We start from the raw sequence: 17,801 nt of genomic DNA, 5'->3' as shown, positions 1-17,801 counted from the left end.
TCTGGTCTCTGGAGTCTGAGTCTAGACTCTTTCCCTTAGCTCACGGGGCATACCTGAGGCAAGACCTGCAGTGAAGTTCACTTTTCCCTTGTCTGGTGCCTCTTCTCTAAGCAGGATGTCTCTAAACATCCTGGAGCATGGCCTCTGCTGTGTGGGGAGGCCCTGAGCCTCTTTTTCGTACAGGAGAGTGGGCTTAGCCTCTTTTCTCCTCCAGTTTTACTGCTCTGTTCTAGCCAGATATACTCTTTTGCCAAGCTGTGTGTTACATCCTGACATGCCCGGCCTGTTCCACATCTTGGCTCTATCCTACCAGTCTGATCATCAAACTATTTGACTAGGTTGTTTTCCTGGGGCTGCTCCCCCACACCGAGGTGCACAGAAGCTTCCCCCCATCCCGGTAGCTTCTGGTAAATCTTGATTCTACCTTGCACTGAGGTAGTTTCTGCAAGCCCTGTCTCCACATCCCGTTCCTCATCTCTTGAGCCTAATGTGCCCTTTGAAGAAGGCAGGAGACAGTAATGTGCAATGGAGACTCCATGGCCCAAGTTTAAGGGGCTCCAGAACAGATGAGTCTCTGCTCTATGGACCTCTCTTTTCTGATGACCATGTTGGGCTCTGGTCACCTCGCACAGTCTGATGTATCTCTCTGTGTCCCTGTTTCCTCCTTGCCAGGAGAGGCCTGGAGAGTGGAACCTAGGGTAAGCCAGAGCTCTCTCTGCTTGTCTCCACTTGCAGTAACCTCCAGCCATGTCCCTGTGCCTTCAGAGTACTCCTCCTAGCCTAATTTAACATTCAGTTCTCAGTTTAGGCTCTGGAGCCTTTAGAGGCAGTCTCTGTAGCCACTGAGTGTCCCTTTCCAGACATGCTCCCTGACCCTACTTGGGTGTCTGTCCTAGAAAAGAGAAAGGACACCCCTTATCTGAACAGTTCCACCCAAGATCTTCAGGACTAAGCCATATCTGACTGGTGGGACGCTTTCTGCTGTGTACCCTAGGATCACCCACCTCCCCCAGACTCAGGGAGAGTAGAGAGGAAAAGATCCCCAGAAAGAGAAAACAGACTTTCCCAAGAGAGAAAAGGAGGAGGGCAGGCTGGGAAAGATCACGAGATCCACTTACCTAGGACGGTGAGATGGGTCCCGCCGCCGAAGATATACCACAGTGATAGAGGCTCAGACCAAAACCCGCGGGGCTAGCACCTGGGGCCTGCTCCCTGGGGCGTAGGCTGCAATGGGAATCTAGTAGGCGTGACGGGTGGGTTGTGTCCTCAGCAGTTATTGGGTGTGTGGTCTGCCCCCTAGAGACCTGCCTTCTTTTCCAGACGGGCACTGCCCACTGCCATGTGTGCCCTCTTTTCCATGAGGCTGTTAGTGCTGACAGCAATTTCCCATTGCAACTTCCCTACCAGCAATTTCCCTAATTTCCCATCAGAAAGGGGAGGTCCCTAGTAGGTGCTAAGTAAATCTCTGAGAGATATATCCATTGGCTGTATGTTTTGGTCAAGAGTCCTCAGCTGGTCTGAACTTGCTGAACTTTTCTTGTCCTCATGTTAGGGATTTTAAATCTTCTCCCCACAAGTCCCAAGCTAGGCCAGCTTCCTCCCTGAACCCATGGATACTGGGTCATTCCTAACTTAAGGTACTACCACATGGAAACTCTTCTACTTGCATTTCTGTTCGTGGAGATGTCACTCAGGTCCCCCTCATTCATAAACTCTTTTCTGATCTCTCAGACCACCCTTTCCATTAATTTACCCTTTCATTTATCCACCCATCCATCCACTTGCATAATCATCCATTCATCTGTCTGTTTCATTGTTTCTTTTTCAATTATCCATTCACCCAACAGCGGCTATCAAGCACCCATCTATGCCTGGCACTGTTTTGCATGCCGGGATATGGTAGGGTTTCTCTGCTTCATATTTCCCTGAAATTTCTCAAGTCAAGACCCTATTCCAGTCAAGTCTGCAGTTCCTTGAAGCTACTCAGCTGTCTCTGCAAGAGGCCCCTCTTTCTGTTCATACTCCTCTCTTTGGTGATTCCCTTTCTCCTTGGCCCATGGATGGCTGCTGACTTTCAGATCATCACTTAAGTTTGCTTTCCCTGTGCTTTCTCCACTATCTCTGCATCTGATCCTCACAATTACCCCTATAATTACCCAGGGACCCTAGATCCCTATTTAGTCCTGACTTTTCTAATCTTCAGATTCATATTTATTTTAACTTTTAAATCTATCTCTGCTTAAATATCCCACAGGAACCTCAAATTCAACAGACCCAATAAAATTAACTTTCCTGCAAAACTGATCTTTTATTTTGTCCTCATTTCAATAATTACTATCTGAGCCAGAGGCCTGGAGTCATGTGTTACCACCATTGAATCACCCTCTGTATCCTAGATATTCGAACACAGCACAACATCAAAATACTCTAAAAGAAGAAGAAAAAACACCCAAATCTCACTCTAAGAAAGAAATGATCATGGCAGAAACCCTCAGGTTTTCCAAATCTGATTTTATCTCCTAAGGAAATTTATTTATATTAGAAAAATACATACTGCATTGGAGGCAGCATTTCTTTTTTTACCTTAACAGCACAACTATTAGCTACTATTGTATTAAAAGTAGGCACATAAGACCGTTGAGACAGAATTTAATATAATAGCAATATAAATCCAACACTTTTTTCTGAATAAAGACAACAAACATTCAGCATTTGGTTAAGTTATTGAAAGAAATTTCCTCAACTCATTAAACAGTATGTTCCAAAATTTACAACAACCTTAAAACACAAAGGCAAAACATTTAAGTCAGGAATAAGGCAAGTTTGATTACATATGCTTTTATTATTCAGCATATTCTACAGATCCCAGCCAATGGAGTGAGATTAAGGAGGGAAAAATGCATAAAAGTATTAAGAAAAAAAGAGAGCAAATTGTTTGTTGCAAATGATGTGTTGGTCTACTAAAATAAACAAACACAGCCAAATGAATAAACCAAAGAAACATTAGAACTCATTCAGGAATTAAAACTGTTCACTATAAAAGTTAACAGACTTCTCTGTTACATAAGCAGTAACCATTTAGGATATGAAATTGTTAAGAAATTTACAACCTCAATAAAGTTATGTTAAAGATATACTGCAAGTAAGCAACATAAAATGTGCAAGTTCTGCATGAATAAAATATAAAATTTCTCTACTAGTAGATATAAAAGTGAATGAATGGAGAGAATTTTGTGTTCTTGGCTGAAAATGCTGAACATATATAGGCACGAGTTCTCATACTAATCCTATATTCCATGAAATTATAAGCATAATAGCAAAAGGATGATTTTTTTCATAATTAAGGGTCTGATTCTAAAGTTCAGTAGTAAGAATGATGGAGAATAGACAGGAATATTTGGAACATAGTAATAATCACAGGATTTTTCTCTATCAGATACTAACCAACACATGCTACAAAGCTAAAATAAACGGGATGGAACAATGTAGAAATATAACAGCAGATCAAGGGAACCACAGAGAGCATGCAATAGATCAGTCATTTAGCATTTGATAGAAGACATATTTATATTTAAAATGTGTGATTGGCTTTTCATCTAGAAAATAAATAAGATTATATTTCTGTATACACAAAATAAACTCTAGATAAAGTTAAAACAACACAAATCAAAGCATCAAAACAATGAAAGTACCAGAATACAATAGGAAAATGATTTACAATATTAAAATAAATGACTTTCTTATATATGGTACAAACCATAAAAAGCAGAAAGAAAATATCAAACCAATATGACTCATAGAAAATTAACGACTGCTTTATGGTGAAAGACCCCATAAACAAAAGGCATAAAATAGATCAGGGAAAAATTTACAACATAAAAACTAAACAAGGGGTTAATAGCCCAAGCACACTAAGAATATCTATAGATATAGAAGATAAGAGCAACTGAATGGAAAAGCAGGCAATGGAATGACCTATTAATCCACAGAAAGAACAAAGGCAGTCCATACAACATGTGAAAGCATAAACAGTTTCTTCAATGATCAAATAAATAATACAACAACAAACACATTCTATTTTTGCTTAATACCCAGGCAACATAAAAGAAGATAAAAAATATCAGATTTTGAGCAAGAATGAAGGAGAAAGGGCACTGTTATTCACTGTGTAAGCGTAAACTAGAACAGTCTTCCGGAGGCATTATGAGAATTACATTTACAATTTGAAAAGTTGTTCTCTATGATTGGAAAATTCCACTTTTAGGCATCTATTCTTTGTAAGCACATAAGTGTGATCTATCTATACACACACATAAACAGGAATGTCTATTATGGGATTACTCATATAGCTTTAGTGGAAAAAACAAATGTCCATTAATAAGGGAATGAACACAAAATTCTGTTTCATCCAAACTTTGCCTAGAAAGTTATTTATGAGAATATGGTAGTAGATCTATATGGACTAATATGAAAAATACCAGTAACAGGTTGTTTAAAAAGCTAGTTGCAGGATAAAATGCAGAGCATGGCTTGATTTTTGAAAATAGAATCTCAACACCAATTATGTCTGTGTGTGCGATTTAGGGACACACACAGAGAAAAAGTCTAAGTTAATAGACCAACACAACAGTGGTCATTGCCAGGGAACAGGTTTTGGGGCAAAAAAGTAAGAGATCTTAAGAGATGTTTATATACTCTTTATATACTTCTGTGCTCCATATCTGCACACATATATATTCATTCATACATACATTTTCAAAAAGCACATGTATATTTACAAAAACATGTGTTACTCTTGCATTAAAATTATTTTTGATGGGCCAGGGATCTAGCTCAGTGGCACAGCACCTGCATGGCAAGCGTGAGGTCCTAAGTTTGATTCCTGGTACCAAAAAAATTTTTTTTGAAGAAAAATATTTCTTCTTATGAACATGGTAATAAGAGCAGAATAATAAAATTAAAATTAAGCAAAATCCCACCAGCAAGAGCTACATGACTGAAAATGTTCTATATTTGAAAAATGCACATATACTTTAAGAAAGCCAGTGTAAGCATTTCTATCTTTAAAAAAAACAGATTTCTTCATACTAGAGATGCTTCTGAAGAATTTTTTATGAGACTGATGTCTTTATTTTGATGATAATAATAAACCTTTATTGAGTATTAACTTTATGCCAGATTTTGTTTTTCAGAAACAGAAATTTGTAGGTTTGTGGAAGATTCCTTAGGATGGATGTGCTGTTCTGTGCCTGTGATACTCTTTTTCCTGGCTATTCAAAGGTTTCCCCATTTTCTCCTCCCCATTAATATTGAGTTCACCAATATTAATGGGGAGGAGAAAACCTTTGGTTTTCTGGTTTGTAAACCTTTGGTTTGTAAACCTTTGGTTTCACCTCCTCCCCCAACCCCAAGATAAATCCCTAGAAGTGGAATTACACGTTTTTGATAAACACAATTTCTTTATGGCTTGTTGCCTATTGCTATAATGACTGTACAGTTAAATGCCTAGAGACCGTCTATGACAATGTCTAGTCTTCCCTGGTCAGTGCTCCTGGATCTCTGCTTTAAATGTACTTGCCACTTTCCTAGCAATCTTGGAGCCTAGTCACCATGTGGACCTGCATGTCCTTCCCATGGAGCCTGTGGTTCTTCTTCACCACCTCCCCAAATGTGGCTGCTTCCCTCTCTCCATCTGTCTCAAATTTGGCTTTATACCAGGCTGAGATCTGGAACCAATTTTTTCAAAACAATTAAGTTGCTCCAACACCTCCTTTAGAACTACAGGACAAAGGCCAGGAGCACAGGCCCTTGAAGGACCTGCCCCTGCTCAAGGAGCTCCCTGACACTGGTGTGGTCCACACTTTCCTCTCCATGCACTGCTACCTTTGCTGGAGGCTACCATCACCAGCCAGTACCCCTGGACCTGTGAGACCAGCTTGGGAATCTGCCCACAGAGGGAACATCTTTCCTCCCTGTTTATTGCCCCTAAAACAGGGCCTGGGACAGGCCCCCTTAGTTCAGACCCACAGTCACAATGCCCAGGCCTGGCCCTCAGTAAATGTTTATAAACAAATGAGGCACTAGCCTTGGCACAAACAACTCAGGAACTGGGATAAGTAATACTTCAGTGCAACACTGAAAAATAAAAACACAAACAAAGCCACGATAGACAAATACTAACACTTTAAGCCAGTGTATCAAGTCCCTCCTCGAGCGCTGATCCTTCTAACCCCCTTCATGGTCCCCTACTGCTCTTTTCCTTGCCCGTTCCCCATGGTGAGGTCCCTTACCTGCCCCACAGGCTCTGCAGGCTGGAACACATGCTTTCTGTCTGGGCTCCAGGACTTGGGATCCTGCTCCTCAGTGCTGAGGTGCTGCCAGCAAATCCATGGCTAGGCCCAGCATCAGGAGGGTCCTGCATGGCCTGGGGCCAGGGCTCAACACCTGGGGCCTCATGACTCACTTGGCCTGTCCTTGGTTTTAGCTTCATCTGCTCTCAGAGTCAGGCACCTCTGGCTGGACCTGCGGCATAGGATCCCTGCAGAGGCCCTCCTTCCTCTCTCACAAGCAGAGGCTGCTCCAGTGCGTAGGAGTCCATGTGGCCAGCCCTCTCCTCCGTCTGGATGGGTTCTGATCCCTGGCCAAGGCTACTACCTCTGGAGGTCTCTCCCAGAGATACAGCCACCAACTGACCTGCTGTAGTTGGCATCCAGGGTTCAATTGCTCCCTAGGGCAGCCACCTGCCTGGCCCCACCCCTAGGGTACTGGGTGGGGCACACCTGAACCACCCTCTTTCCCCAGTTCCCCAAGGACACTGTGGGTCTAGGGGTGTCTCTCAGGGGACTTGTGGTCCCCTTAGGGCCTGAATTCAGGAGGGCAGGGCAGGGATGGTGCTTCTCTGATCAGCCTCCAGAGGATGGAGTGTACACACTGCACTCTGGCCAGTTGGGACAGGCTCTACCTTGGTTGGGTTGGTCAAGCCTGGTCAGCTCCTATCTGGCCTACTCCTGAGTCAAGCAAGGAACCTGCAAAGAGTGATTGTGTGTCTTTCAGGCAAGCGGTAGTGGTAAGATTGTGGCTTTGTCTATTCAGACCTAGGTCACCAGCAGGTCTCAGTTTTCTTCTAGGTAAAATGGGGAGACAGTTTTTCTGCAGCAGAAAGTATATGAGAATTAACAAGCCCAAGAGTTTACTAAGCTTCTGGAGGGTGCTGAATGAATGCTGGTTCCCCTTTTTGCTTTCCTCTTACTTTAGCTTTTGGAACAACTCCTGGGCTGTCCTTGAGGGAAACGTCCCTGTTCTATAGGTGAGAAAACTAAAGCCCAGAGAAGAGAAATGCAAACTCCATAGTTGTTCTATGCATGGATGTAGGGTGTCTCAGGATCTAGGAGTGAACCCATTCCCCGAATTTTCATTCCTTTATCAACCTTGGAGGTTTGTGGCTAGTTCCCAAGTGAGCCAAGGTTTGTGTTCTGTTAGGAATAGGTGCAGGAGAGAGCTGGGCACCTCCTTTGGGTGGGGTTGGTTTTGAGGCCCAGGAATATAATACATAATACAATGGTAATACTAATGCTTTGGCTTTAGCACTGGCTGAATGTTTTACAAGCATTATCCTTGTGCGCTAAGAGGATCCCTTTTCCTACCTGAAGATGAGGAAAATGATGCTGAGGCTGGTACTCTAGTTTTATGATGCCATAGGGCCAGCAAGTGCCAGGGCTGGGATTGGCTCTGAAGCCTGGCTCTTGCATAGCACCAGGGCATGCTTTGTTGATGATGCCTCCATTTTCATGCTGTCTGATGTCCCTGGCAGCCCAGCACAAAAATGTCTAAGATCTTTGGGGTCCCGTAACCTGATGAGAAAGGGTCTTAATCTACACTCATGGGACAACAGTGAGGGCCTATTCTCTTGCTCTAAAAGCAACCTGTGTGGAGTTAAATAGGTGCAACTCAGGTTGCTTTTTAGGTCACAAAAGATTTTTATAAATATTAATTTTGAATTGACACATAATTATATATGTCAATGGGGGTAATGTTCCATTTATAATGACCAGAGCAAGGCAATTGACAAACCTATCACCTCAAATAGTTATTAATTCTTTGTATTGAAAACACTCAAAACTCTGCCTATTGAGCTGGGTGTGGTGCCATACAAATGTAGCCCAGCTACTCTGGAGGCTGAGACAAAAGGATGGTTTAATCCCAGGAATTCAAGGCCAGCTTAGGGAACATAGCGAGATCTTGACCCTTAGAAAAGAGAAAAACAACCAACGAGCCAAAATTCTGTTACCTATTTTGAAATATCCAGTGAACTGTCAACCATAGTTACCTTATTGTCCCGCAAGATTTGTAATGTAAGTTTACACTTACAGCACTAAGCCTTTTTATTTTTTTGTTAAAGCAGATCTTTAAAAAAGGTCCTCTCCGGTCTTCCTTTGAGATTTGCTTGGCCCATGTTCAAATACTCATGAAATTTCCTGCTAAAGTTCATGAAAATCAGTCCAGACATTTTCATGGAATGCAGTAATGGAGAAACAGCTTTCAACTTTATTACACTGCTATAGATTATGGTTGCCTGGAAAAAAGTTGTCCACAGATCTCTGTTTCTGCATTTCTCTTGAGCAAAGGTGCCAACTGCCTTCCCTCTGGGCTTTTTTTCAAGGATGTCTGTACAGTGAGCACCTATGGAAGGTAATGATAGTATCTCCCTTTGGAGCTGAGGGCAGGCATGCTTGCTGTCCTATATTTAAGACCTGGGGCCCTGAACTCAAGCATGCAGATGTCACCTTGCCCTCTTTGCATAACCTTGTGAGACTGATGCAAGAAAAGGCATCAGCTCTGGCAATGACTATTGCTGTGAGTGATAAACTGTTCTGTGTCTCTGAGCCAGGAGTTTTTGTCTTCCTCCGGCATTCAAGAAACTGTGGCAATACAACCACCATTGTTAATTCCCTACCACTTTGTTTGTAACTCTGTATTGTCTGTATTGTGCTTGTGATATGTTGTAAAATGTTGTATGTCTGTTAATGTTTCCCTCCTTTTATCTTTAAAATAAAAAAAAAAAAAGAAACTGTGGCAAGCTCATGTTTTAGCTTGTAAGGAGGGTAAAGTCTCAGATCCTTCACAGTTTGTGATAATGATGATCATGAAAAAGAGGGAAAGAAGTAGAGGGAGAGGGAGAGGGAGAAGGAAGGGGAGAGGGAAAGAGAGAAAAAAAGAGAGCGAGCAAGAGAGAGAGAGAGAGAGAGAGAGAGAGAGAGAGAGAGAGATGGTGATCATGACATAATAGTTTTACCCACATCATCAGATCAGTTTTCAAGGATCTCTAGGCTGGATCTCTCTACTCCAAAACATTGTGAGGGCAACTTTAGGTGTTGAGAGCTAGATTATACTAAATCTCATACATCCCTTACCTTATAGATGATCTAAGTATTGAACAGTAATGAGGTATAGGTCTTCCTAAGAACTGTCATACAGGATTCAAGGGGAGGCCCTGGGAATCCTCAAATCCAATCCAGCTTCTTTCCAGTTGGGGTACAAGACTGACTCCTACCTCTGACCATGGGGTTCCCATATCCTGGGGGATACAAGCAGGGCCCAACCTGGGAGTCTAGGCCACAGCTGCCTCCTCCCTACTACATGCTGTGGTGTGATAGTTCCACTATGCAAGACCCCAAAGCTGTGGTTTTCTCCAGGGACAGCCCCAAGTCTTGGGGGAAAGCAGGGGGCTGTCCCTAAAGACAGCACGCCCTGTGTCTGCCATGGCCTCTGGGCAGACTGTCACCGCAGACCACATCCTCCCAGGGTGTCTGCAGTCGGAAATCCGGTCTAAGTGGCCTCTGGGGATCTCCCAAGGCCTGGGGCCTCCCCAGATGGTGCAGCTGTGGCGCTGGCTCCCGAAGCCCTCCCCTGCTCCTCACTGAGCTAAGCGCTGGATTGACTTCCAGGCAGAAGGTCCAGTTGCCCAAAGTTCAGTGTCCCTGGAACCTGGACCTTCTGTCTTGGGGCTGAGGGGTTTGCCTTGTCCTTCTCCCTGTCAGAGGGACCCCCTGTGTACTTGCTGGCCAGCCTCGTCATGCTGTCCACCCAGAGGCCCCAGAGACTCTGCAGGGGCTGCTTCCGCACAGGCCCAGGTGTCCTCAGTTTCCTGCTCCATGCTGGCTCCTAATTTAAACCAACACTCCAATCTTTCCACTAGAGGGAGACCTGGGGCAGGGGGCTGAGGCAGAGGATGACAAAAGTTCTGAATCTACAATTCTGAGCCAGGGGCTGGCTCAATAGATCCTAAGCCCTCTCTGAGCAGTCCTGTAGAAACCAAAGACCCTAGCTCCTTTCATTCTAAGCAGACAGTTCCCATCTCAGCTCTCCACAGAAATGGGGAGAGACTCTTTTGTTTGAGTGGGGGAGAGACTCTTGCTCCTTCTGTAGCTGTCACAAACTAACTGAATTGGCAGAGATATTCTAGCTCCTTCTACTGATGAATTAACAGAGGCACAGAGAACGGGGGTTTCTTGCTTAAGACACACAGCAACTAGGTGTAAAGTCTGTACGATGGAACTTGATTAGTGCTAGCGAGAGACCTGGGAGGAGCAGCTTTCTTGGACATGGGTTGGAGCCAGCTTGGAAGTAGAGTGGGATTTAGGACAATTACAGTTCTTTAACCTTAAACTCTCCATCCAGCTTCCAGGAGCACAGCTCAAGGGGGGAAAGTCCAGTAGGGGGCAGCAGAGACCAGTAGTAGAAAAGTCTGAGCCCGCACAGCTGGGCTGTAGAGAGCTTCAGCAAGGGAGGATGAAGATCCATGGGGTGGGCCACAGAGGTGGGGAGAAGGAGAAACGGGCTGGACTCTGGCTCTGCACTGCTGCTGTGTTGGTCAGATTTCTGTCACTATAACAAAAACTTGAGATAATTTATATAAGGAAAAGTTTTATTCTGATTCCCAGCTTTGGAAATTTCAGTCCAAGGCCCTGTTGTTTTGGGGCCTGTTGTCAGGCAGACCATCGTGGTCAGGAGTGTGTGATGGTGCAAAAGTGCTCATCTTGTGGCTGAGGAGTGAAAGAGAAGAACAGAGGAAGGGGCTGGGGGCCTGTTACTCCTTCCAATGACCTAAGGACATTTTCCCATCATTTCCCAGTGAACAGTGCCATGGACTGAGAGCCAAGCCTGTGACACAGGATTTTGGGAAAATTCCAGATCCAAACTGTAGTACCCACCAGTACCTACTGCCCCCTGCAATCATGGCTGGGGCCTGAGAGAGGCCAGTGAGGCAAGCCACATCCTGAAGTTCTTCATGGGTGTTTTGGGGCATTATTTTTGACTTTTAGTATCATACTGTACCTCATAAATATGTGCAATTATTGTATATCAATGAAAGTTTTAAAAAATAAAGATATTTCATTATTTATCTTGATTATCAGTGTTTGAGAAGCTTCTTTGAATTTTGCATTCAAGGGGAGTGCCTTACTCACCTCACCTGAGTTCTAGTTCTGCTGAGGAACTTGTTTCCCCCAGCACAGGGGAATCGTCCTCCGCCAGATCCCTACCCAGATACACTGGGGCTGTTGGAATGGGTATGACCCACACCCACTGGCACCTGCCTCATCTAAGCAGGTGGGTTTATACTTGCACAGCAGAAGCCTATTTCCCAGGTTCTTTCTGATGCATTGTACACACACGTGGGAGGGATACACCCCTATTGTGAATAGACAGGGACTCAGAGGCTCTGCTGTTGGCAGGTGGTGGCTTTACAGCAGCGAGAAATCTTTGGACACCACTGCAATAATCAGTCCTGTCCTCATCATGGACTCACAGTGTCCTTAGAGAATGGTCTTCTATCACATTTATTGGAAATGCTCAGGGCTGGGGATTGGATCCCGGGTCTCATCCTTGCTAAGAAGGTGCTCTATCACTGAGCTAGATCCTCAGCTGTACATTTGGCTTTTATTTGATTATTTGTCAAAACACAGCACTTGATTTTTGTCTTTTTTTTTTTTTTTCTCCGGTACCGGGAACTGAACTCACGACTTTGCGCTTGCCAGGCAGGCGCTTTTGCCGCTGAGCTAAATCCCCAGCCCCAAAACACAGCACTTGAATATGCTTCCATATTTTCTAAATATACATGGCATATAATAGTAGCTGCATTGTACACTGCAAACTAAATAATGACAGACCCCATTGATTTCCTTTTTGAAAAGAAAGCTATAAATATAAATGAATACATAAATCAGGATCATTTTCATAGTGACTGCTTTTGCTGAAATCACCGGGCACATTCGTTAATGGTCAGCAATTTATGGTGTTCCTCAAAATGTCTGTTAATATGTTTACATGTGCGACAACTGGAGCCAGATAATTGAATAGTCTGCTGGGTTTAACAGCAAGAACTAGCCTAGCTAGTTAGTTTGGTTTTTCTCCGGTACCGGGAACCGAACTCACGACCTTGCGCTTGCCAGGCAGGCGCTTTGCCGCTGAGCTAAATCCCCAGCCCCTAGCCTAGCTAGTTAGATGATGTGGCAGGACTGTTCCCTTAAATATGATCATGCAAATTGATAGCCTCAAGTTTTGGAGCAAAAATATACTTATATATAAAAAATATATATAAAAAATATAAAAAAATAAAAACACACAATAAGATAAAAGCCACACAGGCAGGGCAAGGCAGTTCCCAGAGCCCTGGGCTAGGTGGGGGCCCTGGGGCACCACCTGTGCAGTAAGGAAGGTGGTTGAGGAAGAGGGGCATCCAGGTCATGGTGCAGGTGTCCCTGAAGGTGCTTCTTGATGCCCGGGCTGGGCTGGCTTTCTCTGACCCCTCTTTTTATCTCCTTGCTGGAGAAAGTTTCCCATTATATAAATCAGCTTGGGCTCAGGGCGATTGCTGGGTGATTTCTGTGGTTTCCAGAGCTGGGCTCAGTGGCAGGGAGGGAGAGGGGAGGGGAGCCGCCTAGCAGACTTAGCCTAATTCCATGGGGGGGGGGCTTCCCCACGTGCTGGTCCCAAAGTCTGGGTGACATTTCTACTCCAGACTGGGTCTGAGTCTCACTCCGGGGTTCACCTGGCCATGCAGAGCTTAGAGGAAGTGAGTTTGACTACATTATGTAAACCCACTCTGCAGACGACAGTAAGAGGCTTGGCCAAGTGTGGGATCTTGCTCTAGATTTCCACTCTTGGGCTGCATCACAGGAATAAAATCCTCCCCAGCTAAGCGTAAATGAAAAATGTAAAGATCCAGTAAGGTGCTGTAACTTTCTTTCCTTGTTTTGAGCTCCATATACAGAACCTAGGTGCTGTGCTTCACGTGACCTACGGCTCTGGGCAGGTTCGACATCTCATGCTCAAATACTGTGTCAAAGCTTCAGAGCTTCTGCACACACAGTGACCTAGGCCCAGTGGCAGCAAATCTATGGCACGTGTGTGTTGTTTCTCTTTTAAGACAAAGATGTTAATGCAGGAACTAGTTTTTTTTTTTCTAAACTAAAACCTCAGTATTCAGATTTAATTGCAGTGTTGGCACTTTTCAATAACTAGGTGGATTTTGGGTTGCAGTTTGGCACTCTATCTCTAAAAGGTTCGCCATCACTGGTTTAGGGGAAAATGAGGCACCTAGAGCTCTGACAGAGTAACAGACAAATTGTACAAAGGCCGGATTGGAGAGTCACACAAACCAAGGAATATTTACATCAATAGGGAGAAGATACAGTTGCGAAATGCCCGCTTTTTCTCCAGCTCACGCGTCGTGGTCACTAACCCTCTTCTACATGTGTAATCAGCCTGCAAGATGGAAGCCAGGGGTTGAAAAGTGACTCACAGGTATCAAGTTTAGCTGGGTGGGAAAGAGCTGAGGAAGGAAGGAGGTAGTGAGTAGATAGAATGAATTTCCTTTGCCCGCATCAGACAAAAGGGCAAACTGTGAAGCTGATCTGAGAGATAGACATCAAAGAATTTATAAATAAGTGTCAAGGACAATGCCGTAGAAAAATGACACCCTTTTCCCCAGGTTGCGGTCGTTAACTCACCTGTCCTTTGGGTTCCCTGAGGCATGTGAGATGCCCTTCCCTTCTCCCGGGGACTTTATCAGGTGACTCTCTGCTGCCTCCTGGTGACCATTTCACGCTGGCTGCTGGAGGCCCAGTGGTATCCTCGGTCCAAGTGTAGATTAAGAACCCGTTGCTTGGCTCTGTTTTTCCTTGATTCCTGGTCTACTGTCCATAGAGTCAGCAATTCCTCTTCTTCCTGTGGCATCTGCCTGCCTCATGATCTTGCAGGAGGGGCTTTTGTTACACAGGAAACAAGGAGGAGAGGTCAGGGCCTACCCGAGGTGTCTCTAAACCTTTCTGTAAGGTAATCAGTGTCATGGAAATGGCCCCAGGGCTTTGTGCTGGGTGACTCAGGACTCAGACACTGACTCTCCATGGAGCCAAAAGCAGACGGTGCAAATGCATGCTGGCAGTGGTGGCTCTGGCACTGAAGACACAAGAAAGAGACCGTTCACCACCCATATTTACTCAGATCACTGTGGTCTGTGCTGCATTTCACCCTGTGAGTTCAGCATGAACTCAGCAGGCTTTCATCTTGTGGGTGAGACTACGGCATGTTTTGCAGTCCCAGCAGCCTATGCCAACAGCTTGTACCTGTTTATTTTCATATCTCTTTATTATAAGCCAGATGGATTTCCCAGGTTGAAGGCAGCCAGGACCCAGTGAAAGTCCATGGGTGGAACACTCTGGTCTGCTGGACTTCTTCTAAGGGAACTTTTGTTCTTGAGGAGGAAAAGAATGTATTGGCTTTTGTTTCATTTTCCATCTTGAATATGATATCATGTTTGGAACCGCACAGACAGTTGTTGCCTTAAATCAACAGAAAAGAAAGGCTGAGATGATAAGGATGGTGGAGCAGATACTGAGAAAGGTCCCAAGTTTTGCTTGGAACTATTAAATACAAGAAGGAGAAAAATTAGCATCCATCTGCTTGTTTCTGTTTTTTTTTTTTTTCCAGGCAAACGTTCTTGGAATAAAAATAAATTCCTAAACCATTATGGAAATAATAAACATATATGGATCAATTAAGCAAAAATACTGTTAGTGGAAGAACTATACCATGGACAGGGGCATAGAGATAATTAGTAGCATGATGAGACAGAGAGTGACAGGTAGGTCAGGTTGTAACCTGAGGGGAAGCTCCTTGCAGAGGTGTCTCTGGAGCTGTCTTTGTATTGGAGAGGAAAGAAGTCATAGCACTTGTGTGGGGAGCCCTTAATCTGTGCCTTTAGGGAAGAGGGTGTATGAGGATGGGAACCTGAACCAGTGGAAATGAGGTTCAAGTCCAAAGTCAGATTTTCTCCTATGTGAAGTATTCCAGGGATAGAAGGGGTGTGCAGACAGGCACAGTGAAAGAAATATTCCAGGTAATAAATTGGGTCCTTTGAGCACATCTAGGGATCTCCAGAATGGTGCTGCTGTGCAGGGGCAGATGAGACACGAGTGGGCTGGGCCCAGTCCCGTAGCTCTTTCATTTGCCAGGGAGTGAAGACACTGAGAATATGGTGACTGGTTCCGCCCCTGTACCCTGTACCCACCAGGCAGCCAGAGACTTAAGCTGAGGCCTGTGGCTCCTGTCCGGCTCCCTAGTGTCTCCTGTGGGTGCTCCATCACTGTTACCAAAGTGCTGCAACTTCCCCGATCTGGGAGGACAGAATTTGGGGAGTGCATATCACAGGGAAGGAAAGGGACTGAGAGAGGGCGTGACAATCACAAGGTCTCCCAGGGAGAAAGAGATAAGATCAGGACCAGGGAGGTCTTAACTCATAATAATCGTCTGCTTTTATTCCACTGAGAGGAACCTAGGCTGGAGCCGCGTGTGGTAAAATCATCGATGCTCAAAACTTGGGTCCCGATGCAGACAGCTCTTCCCTTTTGGTTTTAATGGGTGCCTGAAGAGGGCGCTGATGCACCTTACCTGGATTTGATGGGCTCCTGGGAAGAAAACTGGGACTAGTCAATAAAAACACAATGAGAGCCTCTTAGGAATTCTTTCATTATTATTTTTATTAGTGTATATTTGCCATACATAATGATCACACTTATCATAGGAAATTTTCACCTGTACATAATTCATCTTACTTCTTTTTCCCATTCTCCGCCCACCCTTTAACAGTTCTCTCCGTTTATATAAGCTGTTTCCATTTTTCTCTCCCATTCTCTTTTCTAAAATACCTTTTCTAATTCTTTCCTTCCCTCTTCCTCTCCTCTTGTTCCCCTTCCACATTCTGAAGATTGAACCTAGACCCATATCCCTCACCATGCACTAACCTAAAACTGAAATAGATCAAAGATAAATAGAAAAACATAGATAATTTGCTGGAAGATAGAATATGTAAAACTCCTTTTACTTTTTTTTTTACTGTACCAGGGATTGAACTTAGGATCTTGCACTTGCCAGGCAGGTGCTTATGCCACTGAGCTATATCCCCAGCCCCTAAAACTCCTGAAAGGTAAAAATAGGTCCATAATCCAGACATGAAGTCATCTCATCAACCATTTCTGCATTAGTGGTGGAACGTGCTACAGCACAGTAAAGTGTCTTCAGGTGCACTGAATACACCATTGATGTAGAAGCTGAATTCTTCTCTGTTCCTCTCAGACAGCAGGAGCAGAAACCATTGATGTGGAATGCATGACAGAGTGCATCAGTATTTTATGCTCCCAGCTTCTTTAACTCTCCTTCCCAAGCTATAATATAGTCTATGGGGGCTTGGAACACCTGCACGAACAGTTTGATGCTCCAACGTAAACTAAGTTCCGGTAATTAGAGCAGAGGTACATGAAGACGTAGGTGTAAGCAAGGACTTTATGAATAAAACCCCAACTGCACAGGAAATGTTACAAAGAATCAAAAAACAGGATCACATACAATTAAAAAGCTTTGCACAACAAAAGAAGCCACCAACAGAATAGGAAACAATTTTTGCCTGCTACTGCTCAGAAAGGACTAATATCTAGAATATTCAAAGAACTAAAAGAAAATTGGATTCCCAAAATTTAAAGACTCAGTCCAAAAATAGCCTTATGAAATGAATACACACTTCTCAGATAAAGAAGTACAAATAGCAAATAAATATAGAAAAAATGTTCAACATCACTGGTCATTCAAGAAATGCAAATTAAAATAACACTGAGATTAAATCTCACTCCAGAAGGAATGGCTATTCTAAAGAAATCAACCAATAACAAGTGCTAGTGAGGCTGTGTGGAGAAGGGAACCCTTCTCCACTGTTGGTGGGAGTGTAAATTGGTACAACAATAATGGAAATTCCTCAAAAAACTAAAATTAGAGGTTCCATTTGACTCAGTTATTCCCCTTCTAGGTATCTTTCCAAAAGAGTTAAAGGCATCAAATCACAGTGATATCCATGTTAATAGCAGCACAATTTATGACAGCTAAATCTTGGAAACAGCCCACATGCCCATCAACAGATGAATAGGTAAAGAAAATGTGGTATTTATATACAATGGAGTACTACTCTGCCATAAAGAAGGATAAACTTGAATCATTTTTGTGTAAATGGATGCATGTCTAGACCATAATTTTTTATGTTAAAGAGGAAAAAAACCAAAATTTCAAAACAAGATAATAGGAGGGTAACAATGGTTAACACATTGCGTATTGTTATCTTTAAATTAGTTACAAGACATAGGCATTTAATTATCCAAACAATATTAGCACAAACTTTTCAATGAACTAAGAGAAATTAGTAGTATGACTACAACTATCATATATATATATATATATATATATTTTTTTTTTTTTTT

General features: G+C 43.6%; 2 gene segments (V, D, J or C); both read right to left on the bottom strand.

Annotated features, from left to right (window-relative positions):
• The window catches only part of LOC102009145, a 718,028-nt gene that overhangs the window by 3,550 nt on the left and 696,677 nt on the right, over positions 1 to 17,801 (bottom strand).
• The window catches only part of LOC102014012, a 660,803-nt gene continuing 643,008 nt past the window's right edge, over positions 7 to 17,801 (bottom strand). The window contains 1 exon segment of the V gene segment in view: positions 7 to 1,153. Coding sequence covers positions 1,102 to 1,153 — 52 coding nt within the window.

This window comes from Chinchilla lanigera, unplaced genomic scaffold (genome assembly GCF_000276665.1).
Source record: "Chinchilla lanigera isolate Chin_1 unplaced genomic scaffold, ChiLan1.0 scaffold00054, whole genome shotgun sequence".
NCBI lineage: Eukaryota > Metazoa > Chordata > Mammalia > Rodentia > Chinchillidae > Chinchilla > Chinchilla lanigera.
This window is presented reverse-complemented; position numbering and strand designations above follow the sequence as displayed.